The 19,595-nt window shown below is 31.6% G+C and overlaps 1 protein-coding gene across 4 annotated transcripts in view; it reads left to right on the top strand.

The window, feature by feature from the left end:
• Nucleotides 1-18,548, top strand: part of LOC124369914 (splicing factor, suppressor of white-apricot homolog) — a 104,866-nt gene extending 86,318 nt beyond the window's left edge. For all 4 annotated transcript variants that reach the window (XM_046828094.1, XM_046828092.1, XM_046828091.1 and 1 more), the window contains 5 exons: nt 2,484-2,641; nt 7,231-7,288; nt 9,290-9,393; nt 13,070-13,172; nt 17,063-18,548. In XM_046828094.1, coding sequence (XP_046684050.1) covers nt 2,484-2,641; nt 7,231-7,288; nt 9,290-9,393; nt 13,070-13,172; nt 17,063-17,444 — 805 coding nt within the window. In that variant the 3' untranslated portion in view covers nt 17,445-18,548. The remainder of the gene's footprint in view (nt 1-2,483; nt 2,642-7,230; nt 7,289-9,289; nt 9,394-13,069; nt 13,173-17,062) is intronic.
• Nucleotides 18,549-19,595: the final 1,047 nt, after the last annotated feature.

Raw genomic sequence — 19,595 nt, 5'->3', positions numbered from 1 at the left:
CCCATCAGATGAAAAAGAGGTAAATGATATCTTGAACTCTCTAAAAAACAAGTGGTCTAGTGGGTACGATGAGGTCCCCATTAAAATCATTAAATTTGCAAAGGACCCCTTAATAAAACCCTTAGTACATTTAATAAATGGCTTCTTTCATCTCAGGGATTTTTTCCTAGTCAACTAAAAATTTTCAAAAGTGATACCAATCTTTAAAAAAGGTGAGGAAACTGAAATTCAAAATTATCGGCCCGATATCCATTTTACCATCAATTTCTAAAATTTTTTGAAAAAGCAATGTATTTAAGACTAGTGACACATTTAGAAAAATATGATCTTTTTGACTTTGAACAACATGGGTTTCCGAAAAAAAACAAATCTACCATTACTGCTTTAATTTGCTTTATAGAATCAATTATCGAATCAATGGATAGGAAAAATAAAGTAGCTGGAATCTTCATGGACTTGTCAAAAGCTTTTGACAGTATTTCCCACATTAAAATGATACAAAAATTGAACAAATTAGGAATAAAAAATTATTATTTAAAGTGGTTTGAATCCTATTTAACAAACAGACAACAATTTGTAGAAATAGCCAAGGTAAACAACAACCAATTTTTGAAATATAAATCAAAACCAGAAATAACTAAGTATGGGGTACCCCAAGGGTCAATTTTAGGCCCATTGTTATTTATCTGCTACATAAAATACATGCCTAGGTGTCTTAGTCAAATTAACCAAACAAAAAACCAACTCTGCATTTACGCAGATGACTCCAATCTTATTATCTCTACAAAGACAGATACAGAACTAGAAATAAACTCTTTTATTCAACTATCAAAATTACAAGAATTCTTTTTTAATAACAATTTAATCTTAAACGCTCAAAAGACTAATTACATGTTGTTTACAACAAAACAAAAATAGGAAAGATAGCCAAGTCCAAATTCATATTGATACTGAGGTCATATCCCCAAGTTCCTAAAACCAAATTCCTAGGTATTTACATTGATAGCCATCTGAGTTGGGATCAGCATATTGACCATGTCTTAACTAAAATTAATTCTGGAATTTATGCTCTAAAAAGGTTGTCTAACTTATGTAATCTAACTGTATTAAAAAGTGTATTTCATGCTCACGTTCAATCGCATGTATCTTACGGAATATGTGTGTATGGAGGTACATCCAACCAAAATCTCCATAAAATTTTAATTTGCCAAAAAAGAGCTGTAAGAGCAATGTTAAATTTACATAATGATGACTCGGTACGACAACATTTCATCGATTTAAAAATTTTAACAGTTCATAGCCTGTATATTTTAGAATGTATTATTTATGTCAAAATTAATTTAGGAAAATTTTTAACACACAATGATATTCACCATTACGACACACGTAATAAAAATAAAATAGTTTTGGATAATCATAATTTAGAATTGTTTAAGAAGAAAACCACATATAATGGTTGTAAAGTTTTTTAAATCTTATTCCAAAAGAAATTGGCGAAATAAATGATCAGAAAAAAAATTCAGGTTATTGCTAAAAGAATTTCTTGCTTAAAAATGCTTTTTATACATTTGACGAATTTTATAGCCTAAGAAACAACATGCAACTTAATTGAAATTTTAAAATGTTTTCGACAATGTATTAAAGCATAGATTTAGACATTTAACTATAAGGTTTTAGGTAAAAATTATATCTGGAACATACTTAGATATAGTCTGATGAATTGTGACACTATTTATTGTATTTCAATGTACAAATATGAATAAAGATTATTTGAATTGAATTGAATTGAACAGACACAAAATATTTAAAAAGTCAGGTTAGCCACAATATGAAAACGAAATTATTTATTTAGTTGTGGCATCTAAACATTTAGTACGAGACGTACCAATGATATCTAGCAGAAATATGGTGAACTACGTGAACAGTGTAATGTCAAATGCCGACCATGTAACCAGCATGTGACTTGGCGTTCGGTCACGTCCAAGCGCCACGTAACCAGCGCGTGTCTACCTCAATGGGTTAAATTACTTAAAACTGAGTAAACTCATACACCAATTTCAGTCTAATAAATAACTCTTAAACAGTTTGTGCATAACCCCTTTGAATCCACACTCAAAAAGACTATTTATACAGGTGATCACATACACAAGTCCATTAACTTAAAAGAAAATGTTCATTGTTCATTCCAGCTCTATATCCAGAGAACTCGTGACTAAAAATATTTAAAATCTCCGTTTTATTAACTTTAAAAATATTTGTCTGGTACGACAAGATTTGTCTTGGCTACAGAAACGCACAATTTGCAAAGTTTCTTTTTCTTTGTTTCACAGATGTAAGAAAATGCTGTATAATTTAATTGTTAAATTTATGTTGGCACGTATGTTCTAAAAGCATTTGATAAACTGTAATATCAACTTTATAATTTTAATAAATAAAGGTTTTTTTAAACTTTTGACTTATGACTTGTGATTTTATTTTTGTAGAAAAAAGGAAACAGCCAAGCCACCTGCTGAAGAGACTGAGGAAATGATGCGTCAGCGCGTAAAAGAAGCCTTGACACGTTACAATAAGGCTGCTTCAGAAACATTCCCGATCCACTCGGACCAACCTAATTCCCCAATGGCCGTCCACATCAGAGATGGTAACCGTACTAAATTTATACTTGTACTAAATTTTCTGTTCTACTGTATTATGTTTTGCTTTTTTTTCTATTTCCAAATTTGTCGTGCATGTTGTAACCAAACTTTAACCCACAGTATATCAGACACTGGTCAATTAGTGAAAATATTTGTACTGGCTTTCTATCCGAACGTCAACAATATTCTTTTGATATAAAACTAAAATTGTAAATTTCTTGGTTAATGTCTTTTTCCTATTTTTTATTCTTTTCACTTTTCTCATTGTTCTTTCCAAGCTGTTCACAGTGGGATTTACAATCAGTGCTATGCTGTTTTACAGTGGCACAAGTTTGTTTATTCTGATCCATTCAGAAATAAACAGTGATGTTTTTAAATGTTAAATTTTTAGTTTGTCTAATAATCCAAACTGTGTTCACTGATCCTATCCACTGATGTTGATCAAAGTAGACCTGGGTAATATAAATTTAGCAAAAATAGTTTTCCTTTTTTACTTGATTGTGTTGTTTGTCCCAAATATATGGCAGTATTACTGAAGAACAAAACAATCTATTTACACAAGTGTTTGTATTATGGTCACAAAAACTACGATCCATTATCATAAGTATAACAGTAACAGGTCGCTGAAACGCATGTTTAGAACTTCAAAGTAAAACAATTTCTATTAATACTCACAAATAAGAAATAACATTATCTGATTAACGGAATATCAGCAACATCTGAGTGAACCAGGTGACTGGCCACTTCACAAGCAGCGGTTGAAGTACTCGAGAACTTAAGCAATAGTTATGTACTGTATAAACATGTAACAACATTAAAACGATCAGAAAGTTTTATTCACATAAATTGGACATTTTTCTCTCTATTAATATCAATACTTTTTGAGCATATATTTTAATATTTAAAAGACATGCTAGCTGTTATCTGCGGCTTCGCATGCAATTTTCTGCTGGATAACCGGAACGTCACAGGCATTTCCTTTTTAAATGGTATACAAACACTCCTAATTGATGGTTACTGGAAGATGTTCTAATCTCCTGGTCCATTTAGAATTGTTTAAGTTTATAGGGCAGTGTTTCATGGCCCTGAAGTCAAAGGATGATACAGTTTTTATTAACGCCAATGGTGTAACTCAGATTTCCAAGGAACATGATTTTTGACTGTATATTGTGTTAACGTTATCAGTAACACTTGAACTACATTAGGACAATTTGGTGGAATCCTAAAGTCAGTGCCGGTAGCTATCTTAATGAAATCACTTAATGATGTAAACATACGGGAGCCCAATGACAATTTGGAAATGGAAGTAGCAAATTTTGGGTACATTTTATTTTAATGTCCATAAAACATTTGTACATAGTAGTGTCTGTGCATGCCAGAAGCACAAAATTCTAGATAACTGCATAAATTATATTTACTATTAAGTTTAGTTCCCTAAGGATACATATGAGGTGCGGCTATTTGAAATCGAGACTTTGGTATAAAGTGAAATTGATGAAGTTTTACGATACTTTCTATTTATCCCCTTCAATGCACTCTCCTCCCCTCTCAGTACAAAGCTGCATTCGTATTTTTTACTGGTTGAAGCAGTGCTGGGAGTCATCTTTTGAGAGCGCCTTCAAAACTTGTGCCTCAATCTGTTTCACCTCCTTAACGGTTTGATAATGAGTTCCCTTCAGTCGACATGATCTTGGGATACAGCTAACAGTCAGTGCTTAAATCAGGAGAATAGGCTGGATGTTGCATCACTCGGATTTTCTAATCATTTAAAAACTGCTGAAGGATATCGCGCTATGGGCTGGTACATTGTCTTGGTGCAGAAACCACAAGTTATTTTTCCACAATTTGATGTTGACATTATCAACAATAGCTCAGATGGGTAAACAATAATGTTTTCTCATGATTTGGTTAATTCTTTGGATGTTTTTGTCGATAGGTGAAGTAAACCAGAAAATTAATCACAAAGCGCTGCTCAATGTTTGCACTAATCATTTTCCCCGAAAACGATTTTCACTTGATGCACTGTAAATGACAGTTGCGATCAGTCCACTGGACTGAGTGATTTTATTTTAATATCCACAGACTTATCAGTACCTAAGGAGATAATCAGTCCCTTTTTAACTACTTATCAGTCTGCCGATTGGCGAGCTGAAGATTGTCTAGTTTTCAAATAGCCATGCCTCATTTGCTTGCTTCGTGGGTTATTCGACTCGTTTATACTGTCTGTAATTGTTCTTATAATATCTGTACAACTAATACAATACAGTATATGTATGCGCTTTCCAATAACTGTTCACTATATCATCCTATTTCTCTTGTTTAGTTGAAAAATTATATCAATATGTGGAAACCTAATCAGTATCACATCCCTCAACAGTGCATTGTCTGTGCAAAATTGTATGTTTTTTATTGATCAAAATAATGTAACTTACAAGCTATGCAGTAAGAATTATATTGACGCTAGATTAGTTGTTTTGTGGCCTGCTACAGCTGTATATTTTACAAGTTTGACTATGTCTGATGTTCAATAACATCAGTCCATGGGCAGTAAAACTTGTCTTTAAGTTTTCATAAAAATTGCACTTGTGACTTGTGAATTATTACTCAGTGATTCCATTTGCGACAGCCATAGTCTCGCTACACTTGCTTCTTTCTCAAATTGTTGTCACAGAGTGATTAGCTCGTTGATTCACATTTGAGCCTGGTCCCTCTGTTTGTATTCCTTCAGATACTGTAAAAATGTCATTCCACAATATCAATGGAAGGCAATTTCGAGCACCTTACATGAATACATTCACATGCAGTTTATGCATTAAATTGAATTTTATATGAATGTTTCATTAAATAATCGGAAGAACATTGTGATGTACTAAAAAGACAATTACAAAATTTATCACCCATTAACCACACTTTTTATTTTAGCTAAACAGTATACCTATATTTCATGTTTAACCCTTTGAGTGCCGCAGCGTCTACATAGTAGATGTTGTGAAATGTGCATAAATTGCCGGCATCTACCCAGTAGACGATTTTTATTTAATTAATATCACATATAATTCATTTTTGTTTTGACAAATAACTTATTTCACGGCAATCTACAAGTTTCGAACTATCAATTGTGATCGATTTTTATTGTTCACCGCCCCCTTGTAGTTAAATAACATCAGAAAAAAACAGATGACGCAATAGTTGGTCAGCTGCTACTTGTTGCCATTAACTACACAGTTTCGTTCGTTGTGTGTTTACATTGTGCTAGTTTCGTGTGTTTATGCTGAAAACTGTTGTTATTACTATTCTGCAATTGTGTTCAGTAAAACTTACAATGCATTTATAAACTTCTTTTTCTGTGTTTAGTGACATATATTTTATTGTTGGATTGGTGATGAACTAAAACGCAAGTTCCAATCAAACTATTGATTTTAGGTGAAGTAAGGTTATAGAAGTAAGGTTATATTGTAGGCCTGTGTATATTTTTATATACTTTTTATATAATTAGTATTTTACAGTCGTCTTACTTCATTGAGTGAAATAGGGTAGTTATAATATTGTTTCTAAACTTTTGACAAACTTGAACAAAAATTGCTTTTTGTTGTATTTTGTATATATTGCAGTATCTGGTTAAATATTACTGTAACACACCATATTATGCATGATTTTTGTTCAGTTTTTCATGCTCTTTCATATGGTATAGCTAAAAAAATTTAAAAAAATATTGTATAAATAAAATTTTAGTTCAAACTTGAATTTTTTTTTTATTTTTTAGTTTTTTGTTATAACCTATATTCTTTTTGTGTAAATAAAAATAAAATTATAATATTATATGGAAAAAATACCTTGTTTTATAACACACAAACCAAAAAAAAATTATTCAAATCGGTTGAATAGTTTTTTTAATATAGTTTTTTCCCCACACGCTTGCAAAACAGAAGGAAATGCTCCGGCAATTTATGCGTATGACTTGGGAAAATATGCTGTGGCACTCAAAGGGTTAAATATTTTTCTAAAACATTTTGTAAATGGAACAGTATAATTTTTTACGTGGAATTAACATCGGAACCCTGGGAGCCCGTAGGCAAGAGCCCTATTGCCTGATATATTTTGAATCCACAAAAGGCCTATCTAAAGTGTAACAGCTTTGGATTGATATAAAATATTTATGTAAAATAATAGTTTCAGATAACTCAGATTGAGAAATCAAGAATGTCTTTTAATAATATAGATATAAAACATAAGCCATGTTAAAAGACATCCTGTATTGGGTGTTTTTCTGTTGTAGGGTTAAATTACATAACCTAACCTACTACCTGTCTGTCACGTAAGTGTTCTGAACTTTCCTACTGACGACTGACCACCCTACCCGAGAAGAAAAAGGCCCAGTGTACTTTTTGTTGATCTTCATAAGACCACCATGCATAATTTGTTTTTAATTTTTGACAAAACAGCTAAACAAGAATATTATTCTTTTATTATAAAATAAAATAAGCTATCTGTAATTTGTTACTTAGTTTCACCCAACCTTCTACATTCCTTTATATAAGACCTTAGCTCATAAGTTGGTTATATTTAGTTCCTAATGTATATTTTTCTGTTGCAGCCCCCTTACATTTGATGTCTTCGACGATAAAGAAGATTGAAGAAGAAACAGAGAAACAGTAAGTAAATGAGTTTAATAATCCTATTGTTAATTAATATTATTAATAATGATATATATTTTATATTTAATTCTTCTGTAAAAAGTGTATATCAAAATATTTAATTTACGGTTTGACAATTAAATGAAGAAGAAAAAACACTGTCAATTTGCTGTTTTGATATAGAACAAATTTATTAAAATCTTCCAAAAATTTGAACAGCTATAAACAAACCAATGTAGGTTTATCTTGAATATAAAATTTTTTAAAACTTAGATATAAAAAATTATTAAAATCAGTTTTCTTTCCAAAATTTAAAATCGTTAGCCCGAGTATACATCTGGTTAGTTAATTCAGTAGTCTGCTTATTTTCTGTCCTTGGCTGTCGTATACATTATTTTTTAGTCTACGTAGGATCACATTTGTTTGTTTATACTTGCCAAATTAGCTGCTGTAAACACATTGGATTGTTCCCTAACCTATAGATTGCTTTATGTGTAGTTAACTGTTGGTGATTCATATTTATGATATTTCTTCTAAAACCAAATTTGTGTATACAAAAAACGTGGTTAATGATTTTAAGTATATAATTCATTATACATTTTTGTTTGTATATCGATCCGAGATATACAATTGATTAAATATGTTGTGATATGTATGGCAATGACGAAGATATGAACAATATTCAAGATTCGAAGGCTGGTGTCAGTAAAACGGAGCTAGGCCTAACAATTCACAAATAAGATTATTGGGGATTTCAATAAACCTGTTAGAAATTCAGAATCTGAAAGGGAATTTGTAGATAATATTGAAATAGCTCTAAACTTTGAAATTTTGTCTGACTTTAATTTGTAGTTCCAATCCCTGAACCAGCTTTAGTATATGCAATGCAGTATACACACATTCTGTTAACTAATAATCTTTAGTTATGTATTTTTTAATTAGGTATTTTCTTTTTATTTAATTTTGGTGGGTTACTGTATACCATACACTGAGGAGAATACAAGAGCTGAAAGTTATACTGTATGAATAACTCACAATATAACAAGTTTGTTTTTTCTGTATGTAAAGTTTGTCTATATACAATAGCATTCACAAATTAAAAACAACAGTTATTCCATATAAATGCAGTTATAAGAACTCAGACTGAAGAGTATGAATAAACTTGATAAATCTCACTTTCTGTGAACTAACTGTGTGACTCCATTTGCAAATTATGAATGGCGTCGCTGCAGAAAGTTTTAGTTCTAATTTGTTAACATTGTCTTATTCCCAATCATATTTTTTCTGTAGCAACTACAAAAATTGCCTATTGTGCGTTATTTGAGTCACAATTAAGATAAGACCTTGCAGTTTGGGGAGGTACAACTGCAGGAAACTTAAATAGAATACTGCTACTACAGAAAAAAGCAGTCAGGATCATATCGGGCCTGGGCCCAAGGGAAAGCTGTAGAGATGCCTTCCCTCACCAGGGAATCATAACGATTATTGGCCTATACATCAGAGAAGTCATAATCCATGTTGACAAAGAGCAATTGGAATGAGGCCATGACTTCCATACTTACAACACCCGCCATGCTTCAAATTTTCACCTACCACATCACACTGCACTAATTGAAAGGAAACCATCCTTCATGGGCAGAAAAATCTTCAACCATCTTCCCGAATTTTTCCTTCACAGTCCTTCCATCGTCAAAAATAAGCTTCAAACAAAGCACTGACCAAATGGCTCTCTAGCCGTCCATTCTACACCATGGATGAGTTTCTGAACTGGAAGAGAAAAGCAATACTCTCAATTAAAACTATCCATGTAATATTTGACGCCATTGCATCTCTTGATGATTTGTAAATAAAGAATTTGTCTATTGTCTATCTTTTATTCAAAAGGATTACCAACTTCAGCTAGTCCAGTCCTGTTTTTATATTTGGTTAACCATATATATTTATTTCTAAGTTCACCTGTATTTTTAAGCTGATTTGTAATACTATGTAAAAGCTGTTTAAACGTAAATTTTGTTCCAGTCAAAAATCTCCTACTGCTCAAAACTTCAATCCCACGGGAATATGGGATCCAGATAATCCCACACCATCAACGAGTAATTCTACGGACATACGATATTCAAGAGGTAATTAAAAATTATTTATTACCCTTACCATGCATCTGGTTTATTCTCTTGCATCGTTCGCTGATGTGTACGTTGATTTATCGTTAACTTTTTTAACCCTTGTAGTATTAGTTGATACTTTTTTGTTGATTAAACACACCCACACATAATACCTTCTTATAATAAACTCTGTTGACCCATTGAGGTCCTCTGATACAGAATTGAGGACACAGCGTTTGTGCCTTCCGGCCTTCAATGCGCTGAGCAATAGGAGACACACGGTGTGCCTTTCGTACGTAATGGGTCAACGTATCAATGGGATTTATGCATCATTGGCCGGGGGAGAATAGAAAATAATTGCTTTTGTTTTTATTGAATTATTTTTTATTTCCCTGTATTTTGTATTCAATTGTCTACTGGACATAGAAGCAAATCTGGAGAATTATACCATTATAGACAGAAAAGTTTTCAGTTTTATCTTGTTAACCCACAAAGTGCTGATTACATTTTTCCCAGTGCTGAGCTATTTTTGCTACCTCGTACATGCTTGCAGATTTGTTTTCCTTACTATTTATTTTTAAACTAGGGCCTACTATTATACACATTTTTTGTGGAAATTAACACTTTCAGTGCCAACGTTCGGATAACCATACGTTTTAAAAACATGGGTAAAGTACCGACATCCGGGTAACTGGACGTTTTAAAAACATGCAAAAACAAAATTTCCAATGTTTTAAGAAAATATATTTAAAATATAATACATTATATTATATATAGCACAAACACAGCTGATCAATCAGTAACAATGACAAAAGTTTACGATTAAGTTGGCCGGTCGTCACTGTTGTTGTAGCCGAGATGCTTTGTTTTCATAGTTGTCAGTCTAATGTTTCGGTGTTAGAATGTTTTGATTATGTTTACGTTTGTTTATAATTATAATATTGCCAAATATTGTGTGTGTAATTTAGGCGTTTAGTGAAGTTTTTCGAATCGTTCAATGAATGACAATGAAAATACTCTTAGATGAGTAGTGGAGGAAGAGCACCTAAATTATCTTTTGTCATGTAAATATTTATAAATAGCCAAACTCATGTTAGGCCTATTCCTTTTTCTTCCATCCTACAGTGTTATATAATTATTATTAAGGTTATCACTAATAGGAGAAAAGTAGTTAAATCAGTAAAGGAAATGGACATACATACATATATATATATATATATACCAGAAAAACAATGTGAATCAAGGTATAATACTATATTTTTGGACTTTTTCTAACCAGTTACGTAACTGAATTGTCAGCAACGTTATATTTCGGTAAAATGATTGATCAGTGTCTTATTTTGTCAAACCTTTGTATTTTATTTTTGGATGTTTCTGCAGTATATTCTATGGTTTTATTAAACAAATACATTACTGGTTGAGGTCTTTTTTTTTTGTTATTACGGTGATGTCATTCGAATTTTGCAAACATGGCCTTGCTAATGAGTTGGTTTGTGTTTTCTCAAAAATTAGATTATATTCTAGCTTGTTTCATTGGTTAAGAAACATCAGCTCAGTCAACCAAATCACAATAAAATTGAAACTTTTATGAGTTATACCAAACACTTGCGGTTCTTGCGTTTGCTAGAATTCGTGTAAGGAGAACACAAATGTCACATTTTACAAAAATCTACGTAATATTGAAAAAAAAATTAAGATCAATGAAATAAAATGTTCCATGTAAAGAATTGAATTTCCTATTACACTAAACCACATATCACGTGGTTAATAAAATTTATAACAAAATATTAACATTTTTATAAGTTATTCTGGAAAAAAATAATATTCAGATGCTTATAGATTACATTTTATTATAGCCTATTTCATTAGCTAAAAAGCAATAGCTCAGTCAACCAAATAGCAATAAAATTGAATTTTTGGTGAAAGTTTGGCTAAACTCTTGAATTTTTTGCATATTTAGTTGGATTTGTACAAGGAGGTTAGGTGCAGGAATATTGAGTGGCTAATGGGGTGAACATCAATATGTTAACCCTTTGCACGCCAAGTAATTACGTATATGTTTTGCCCTAGCGCCAAATTACTGAATATTAAAAATTTTTTGAAAACTGTAAAGCCATTTTTTTATTTGTTTAAGTAATTGATTTAAAGAATTAAAAAACCATGAAATGCTTTTATGGGAATTTTTTAAAACGAAATATAGATATAGATAAGGACCAGTAGGTATGAAATGAATGAAAACGTTATTTTGATAAAACTGTATAATTTTTACAAACGTATGTACCGGTAGGTACATGAAGTAGATATGATGTGTGATAAGTAAATAAATACACATTTTGGAAAACAGTAAAAAAATATCTTACGAATTGTTTTCTGTTTTTTTTTTTACAAATAATCGTCCAAAGTATGTAACCCCAAAAAACGAAATCGTCGAAGTCCGGATCGTCTGCGTTAGCCATAATTATGGCAATATATTCACAAGTTACCTCAAAATAATAAATAATAATTATTACTATAGTAATAATTTTAATAGTTCACAAGCACTAAACGTAATATAAACTAATAAAACTGTAAAAACATAAACTGTCAGTGAGCAGGAACACTAGAGATAGAACGTCACGAAATGGCGGCGAGTATAATCGCTTTGGGCGTTTCGAGAAGTACGGGAAACAAACATGAATAGAAAAAAACAGCTGTTAATGATCGATACTCCTCAAACGTTCAGTTGGCACGTTAGCTAATGCACTAGGCAGCAAAAACTTTCTCTGCCATCTAGCGGCAAATTCGACAACTATTAAACTATCTAATGTTGTAAAATGTAGTTTGCGATATAACTCGCTATGGGCGCTGTACAGGACTTTTATGCATGCGAAATAACTCGCTTATGGCGTGCAAAGGGTTAAAACAGTCTTCTTCCTCAGAAGAACTTAAAATATCTTAACTTGTCATGGGATGCAACACTTAATAGATTATCCATCAAAGAGTCACCTCAAATTCTGCATCTTGTTCGGACAATTATTTAAACAATATAAACAAGCAAAACTTAAATGTTTATGAGATAGTCACAGCATATATGATCATGATGGTGAAATTCTTGAATTGAGTGAATTGGGTATGGGGCACAACAATTTTAAAAATAATGGCTTATTTCTCATTGGGAAACTCTCACGTAGTAGTAATATGACACTGTTTAAGAATTTATTGCAATGTGAGGAATGGAGCTCTATTTGTGTGTGAAAAGTATGATGCTTTTGATACAATTTTCATGTACTACTTTAATTTGGTATTCTCAAGACTTTCCAAAATATACAGACAGATTTGTTTATAATTGAATAACCGATGAGCTCAAATCTTAGAAAAACAAGATTTTAAGTCTAAGAAAATTGGGGAAAACAAGTAAACTCACCAGAGTTTTGTAAAATATAAGAAATAAAAATAACCAATATAAAAACATTCATGAGGACATCATTAAACAGGAGCATTCAAATCTAATATAAGTGTTTGCAGAAGCCTCTAATTTGAGGGTTACAAATAACAAGTAAGGGAGGCACTAAGGTCCTTTCAGGACTGAGTGTAGAGTATTGGTCTGTTTCTCTCAATAATAACGTAAAGATGACACACTCTGTATAATAAATAAATAAATAACAGTGCGACATACCTTTTTCATATTATTTAACACGTGTAATATGTTTGTTTTCAGACTCCCCAAGCAAGACAAAACCACAGCGCTCCAGTAGGCCCCCCCCTGGCTTTGAAGCGCGCTCCATTAGGCCCCCCCCTGGCTTTGAAGGAGTTTCTCCATCGTAAGTGTACTTATACTGATGTAAGGTCAAGAGCATGGAATATGAGAGCTACTTCATAGTTTGTAGAACAGCACAATATGCTGGGTGGAGCTTGTACAGTAGAGATTTCTGATAGAAGCGAGTATTGCATAATTCACTACTGTCCGATCAGGTTAATAATTTTTCTCTTTAGGCACATTTTTATCATGGAGTATTTTTAGGTATCTTGTCAATATGCTGTCTGTGTTCCTCTATATTTTTAGAAATAAAAAAAGAAAATGCACAGAGTGAGGACCTCGAGGTTTTTTATTCTAAAATTTGTTAAACTAACTAGGTGTATCGAGGTATATACTATACAGTTTGTCGATACAGTCCTTCCAATGTCGATTTTCTTGGGAAATTTTGCTTTACCAATAACTGACCAGTCTCTTTACTCATCCATTACCAATCCTGATCAAGATTAATAATTTCCAGTAACACTAGCCTTGTTTGGGTTTTTTTTTTAGCATCGCATTGTTTTGTGCGCTTTCTCGCATGATATTGTCTGACAGTGTCTATTGTACCTTTGTGTATTTAATGACAATAAAGCTTCTTGATTCTTGTGGCATTCTGTTAACTGAAATCCGCGTAAAACAAATGAGAAAGGAGTGAAAATACTTCGCACAAATATGTTTACCATAACTAGACATAAGCTACCCCCATGCTACCGACTTAATATAATACAGGGTGCCCTAAAACTCCTAGGAACTCTTAAATTGGATAAATTTGTACTAATTAAATTCCACCCAGCCTGCTGATACTACCAATAATTGTTGGGTACTGTCACAATACTTGTTTTTATTTACAATTTTTGTTATTAGATATCCCTTGTATTACCCATTGGGACTTTTGTGGTGAAAATTTATTTTTGTGTGTGGGACAAACATATTTAACAACTAACATAGATGTTTATAACTTTTTCTAGTTGTATGTATTTTTACTTTTAAAAGAGAAAATGATAAACTAATTAACTAAAAAGATAAACTTTTTAACAAGTTAACAGTTGAATTTACACTATTTTAATTTTGCGTAGTATTTTTTTCACTATGAAGATTTAAGTAAAATTGTAATTTTTTTTAGAATTGCAATTATTTCATCATTGCAATTTCAGAAGTTATAGTACTCATCAAAAAAGGAGAATAGACCATTGTCTAAAAAGATAAGATTAGAGATCGATCTTTTTTTGATTAGATATCAAATATTGGAGCAACTACATTTAAACTATTATGTATAGTTAGTTACATATAAGTGACTTTTATGCTTATTTTAACATACAGACTCTTGTTATATCCTGATTTTATGGTTAGAAATCTAATATCTTGTGTACAAAATCATGTAAGAGCCTTTGGTATAATGGATTTTGTGTAATAGGACATTTTTATAGACAGATATTTTATGAATATTAACACTTTGTACCCTGAGCCCGAGTATAGGTCAGGCCACGTCAGCAGCGCCTGCTACCGGCGTCCGAGTATAGCTCGGGTCGTGTTATTTAATTGTATTATTTAGCTCAGTCATCTTATTTTTGGATTCAAACATTTTGATTATGTTCATTAGTTATCTAAGTTCGTATTTGTTGGTTTTGAGATCCCTGGGTCACGTTTTAGTAATGAAATACGTATATTTATCGTCGTACTACAAACTAGTCTAGACAGCTGATCGTAGGCGCCGCGGCTGATCGTCGGTACTGTCAGTTTGCTTTGTAGAGTTTCACGTTTTGTGTTGTTGTGAGTCTTAGTGATGTCTTACTAAGTTTTCTACAAATCTTGCCGAAAAATACTGAAGCAAATGTTATTATAATGTATTATAAATGTGAATTTACCTGTTTGCAAATAATCAGAACTTTAGTTTCTTACTGAATGAAGTAAAGGCAAATGCAAGCAATGTGAGGTTATCCGTATGTTTTTTTTTTTTGTATTTACACTAGCTTTCTTCTTTCTTCTCGACTTTCCGTTGATTTTTTTTATATTCTTTACTTATTATTTTCGAGTTTAAATAATATGGGTGATGAAATCAAAAGACATGCAATTGGCGATCTTTTGTTTGACTCAGAGTCGGAAAGTGACGATGATTTTGATACACACCTGGGACCAAATATTGATTTTATGAACGATCTAAACGAAAATGTGTGAGATCCTGTATTTGATTCAGACCATTGTGCTTTAAAAATTACCACACTAAGGCAAACTACCTGAACTAACAAGCTATGTAGCAAAAACTTTTTTTGTATTTTTTACATAACATTCAATAGTATGTAATAGTTTTATTTTGAAAATAAACTTTATATTTGTAAACATTTAAAAAAAAGTATGTATCTCTATCTTTAAAAAGATATATAGTATGAGTTTATAACATAATTATTTTAATAACACAGAATTTTTTTTAAAGCATCATAAAACCCCAGGGAGCCACGCCGAAACATGTATTAAGCGCCCAGGGTACAAAGTGTTAAGAGCTATTGCTTCTTAATCTGTTGAGGAATACTGACGGTGAATATTAAGAGCTATTACTTCGTAACCTGTTGAGGAATACTGACGGTGAATATTAAGAGCTATTACTTCGTAACCTGTTGAGGAGTACTGACGGTGAATATTAAGAGCTATTACTTCGTAACCTGTTCAGGAGTACTGACGATGAATATTAAGAGCTATTACTTCTTAACCTGTTGAGGAGTACTGACGGTGAATATTAAGAGCTATTACTTCTTAACCTGTTGAGGAGTACTGACGGTGAATATTAAGAGCTATTACTTCTTAACCTGTTGAGGAGTACTGATGGCTGTAACTGTCAACCTACCTAGGGTCTAATTGAGTAAGCAACATTATCATTATTAGACTCAGGGACTAAAGAACACTTTTTAGTTGTATATGTATTCAAAACTTATTCAAACATTATAAAAGATCAATATTTATTACCTTATTATTCCTATTGCCTTATAATACTTTCTTGGCTTTAAAACTGTACATTCTATTTTATTTAGAATTTTGGCAAAGTATGATCATATTTTAAACACAGGTACATTCTAAGTTCTACTTCACATTTAGTGCACTTATTCTTTTTATAATCATTTTATCACTAGAAGTCAGCAGCATACATCAATGATCAATGAATTTCAACTGAGAATAGCATATAAAAAAGGACATGGCATGAGAAAATTACAGGATATTGGTGGAAAAGCTGTGATTATATGTTTTATCAAACTAGGAGCTAGCTAGCACCTTAGAGCAATAATTAATTTTAACATTTCACAGTCAAAATAGTACTGAAGAACGCCACTAGAGAACTTAAACATCCATAATACATTATTTGTAAAAGCCCATGATGGACGGTTTAAACCGCCATTACTCTTTAGGGATAAAACGGCTATAACCATCAGTACTCCATTGGAACCACTTTCAGCTACTCCTCAACAGGTAATTCTCTATGAAATTTCAACTTTTATTACTTTGGTCAGCCGATTTAAAACAAAAGAGGGCGTATCTTGAAGAGGGCAAAACCTCACAAGGTTCAAAAGGTGATTGAGAATTAATGTTATAATTGTTGTTTTTAGTATAAATTAGACTAGTTTTATATTCACTGTATTATTCTTTTTGTTTTCACTACTAGTACCACCATTTTCTAATCAATTATTTTTTTTAACTTTGTTCTCATTTAAATGTGGGTTGGAATTATTCTAACAATCAGTTCATCCTAAATCCGTTGAAAAATTATCAATTTGATTAAAAATTATTTATCATGCATGTGTTGTTGCTTCCAATCTGACATTTAGGGTTCCATTCATGAATTAATATAATCTCCGTCATCTTTTTTTATCTTATTTACAAAATTATTGTCAATTATAATTATGTCCTGATCACTTCAATATGTTTCAGGCATTTTGACTTCTCTATAATCAATTTATTGATAAATGACTCGACAACAGTTGTTGACAAGACTTCGAACACAACATATAGACTGGTAGGAAAATCTTCACAAGAGCCTGAAGGAACACAAGCCGTACAAAAACCTGAAAAAACTGCAACTCGTACTAGTTTGAAGAAAAAGTCTTCCCGTTCCAAAAGTCCTGATGTGGAAACTGGCAGAGTAGACAAGACATCCAAAATTGAGGAAGAAAACACAAAGAAGAGGACTCAGAAAAAGCACCATCACTCCCACAGTCACAAGTCTAAGAAGAATCGCAAGAAGCCAGAGAAGTACTCAAAGCAGTCCAAGCATTCACGAAGTGCGTCCACTTCATCTTCATCTTCAAATTAGATGTGTTTTTAGTATTAGTATTTTTTAAGTTTTAGTTTTTACATTTCTTTATTTTCTGTCCTGAACAATACCTAGCTAGGTATATGTTATGAACAATAGTGTGCTAGTTTTGTTCCATTATTTTAATTTACTTAATTGTGTTAAGGAATTTTCAAGTAATGATTTCCACACATGCTCCATTTGCAATATTTCTACTGTTAAAAACATTCTTATATGATTTTGTGCCAAGCTTGTGATTTTAACTGACTTTTATGTTCCATTATTTTAATTTACTTAATTGTGTTCAGGAATTTTCAAGTAATGATTTCCACACATGCTCCATTTGCAATATTTCTACCGTTAAAAACATTCTTATATGATTTAGTGCCAAGCTTGTGATTTTAACTGACTTCTTATGTTTAATTATTTTAATTTACTTAATTGTGTTAAGGAATTGTCAAGTAATGATTTCCACACATGCTCCATTTGCAATATTTCTACTGTTAAAAACATTCTTATATGATTTAGTGCCAAGCTTGTGATTTTAACTGACTTCTTATGTTTAGTTATTTTAATTTACTTAATTGTGTTAAGGAATTTTCAACTAATGATTTCCACACAAGCTCCATTTACAATATTTCTACTGTTAAAAACATTCTTATTTGGTTTTGTGTAAAGCTTGTGGTTTTGACTGACATGTAAGTAATGTACGTATGTAATTAATTAAATATTTAAAAAAACTTGTTTTTGTACGATTTTTATGTAATAAAACAATACCAGTTACCAAAGATAATTGAGTTTTCATTTAGAATTCAATTATGAAGGAACCCCTTATTTAATTGAAAATACAGCCTAGCCTGAATGCTCAAAAGACATTTTGCTACAAGAAGTATTTTCTCTTTTCACTTTTTAACAAAACAATGTGGCTTTAGATGTCAGCTCAACTTTTAAACCAGTACATCCCATCTTGGTTGTACCCATCATAGTGAATAATTCACTGTCATTTTGATTTATTTTTTTCTATAATTGCTGGTAATTTTTTCCAAACCCTAGACTGTTTCCCTAGTTATAGTAAGTATTTTTAAAATCATTTGTGAAAATATAAATATATTTTTTTAATATTGAGTCTTATATGTTCTTTTTTAAGAAAAAAACTAAATAATACAACAAATATTTTAAACCTAAAAAGTGAAATAAAATGTTTTTATTAATTTTTTGTTTCACTCGATGAACAGATACGTCAAAGAATTAAAAATTTATTACATATAAAAGATGCACAATATCATATATATATATATATATTTGGTTAATTGCTTCGAAATGAAAACATTTTTAAATAGATATTACACTATTTACCCATAAAAAGCACAGTCACAAGTCATATTTTCATATTTTTCCCATGTTGTAGCTGTATGTTACATGATTTTGTTGGTTTGCCAATATAAAATTTTAGTGAAAACATTTTAATGTGGTATGCTAAACATCCAAACAGATGAACATGGTTAATCTGAACAGGTCCAAGAAGAAATTGTTATATTTATTTATAACGATAATGCACAGTTACGGCAACTAATAACGTAAAAATTGAAAAATCATTTTGCAAAAAACTTTAATTAAATATGTGTACAGTATTTTATTAGGACAAATTGTGTATGGTACAGTACAGTACATAAATAATGAAGATTAAATATTGTACCAAATTTAAACTTATAGGTTAAGTATGAGTTAAATTGAGAAGTGAAATAAAAAAAAACTGGATGTACAGCACTGATATCGTTGAGTACAGTATTAATTGTTAAAATACATGAATTCAGTAATTGTCTTTTGTTTTGGTGAAGAGAGTCTATTGGATGATGGGTAGTTTTGGCATCGTGTCATTAACACAATATCGGCAGGTGTAGCAGTAGCCTGTTTCTCTAGGTATCGTAGTGCAAGGTCAAGCACTGCTACACCGTTTGCGTGTGGCACCAACCCTCCTTTATCACACAGGTTCACGTCGTCACTTCCTTCTTCCTCACATTCCTTCGGTTGAGTGATTGCACGAAGGGTCTCTAACTTGTCTTTAAGAGTGATGGTGATATGCTTTCGCTTACTTGCCATAATAATCATACTTTTATTACGCAAATAATCACAACAGTGGAAATTGATGTTTGCACTGAAACAAAAAACGAC

Source organism: Homalodisca vitripennis, chromosome X, assembly GCF_021130785.1.
Source record: "Homalodisca vitripennis isolate AUS2020 chromosome X, UT_GWSS_2.1, whole genome shotgun sequence".
NCBI lineage: Eukaryota > Metazoa > Arthropoda > Insecta > Hemiptera > Cicadellidae > Homalodisca > Homalodisca vitripennis.
Note: the sequence above shows the minus strand (reverse complement) of the source record. Positions and strands in the feature narration are given on the sequence as shown.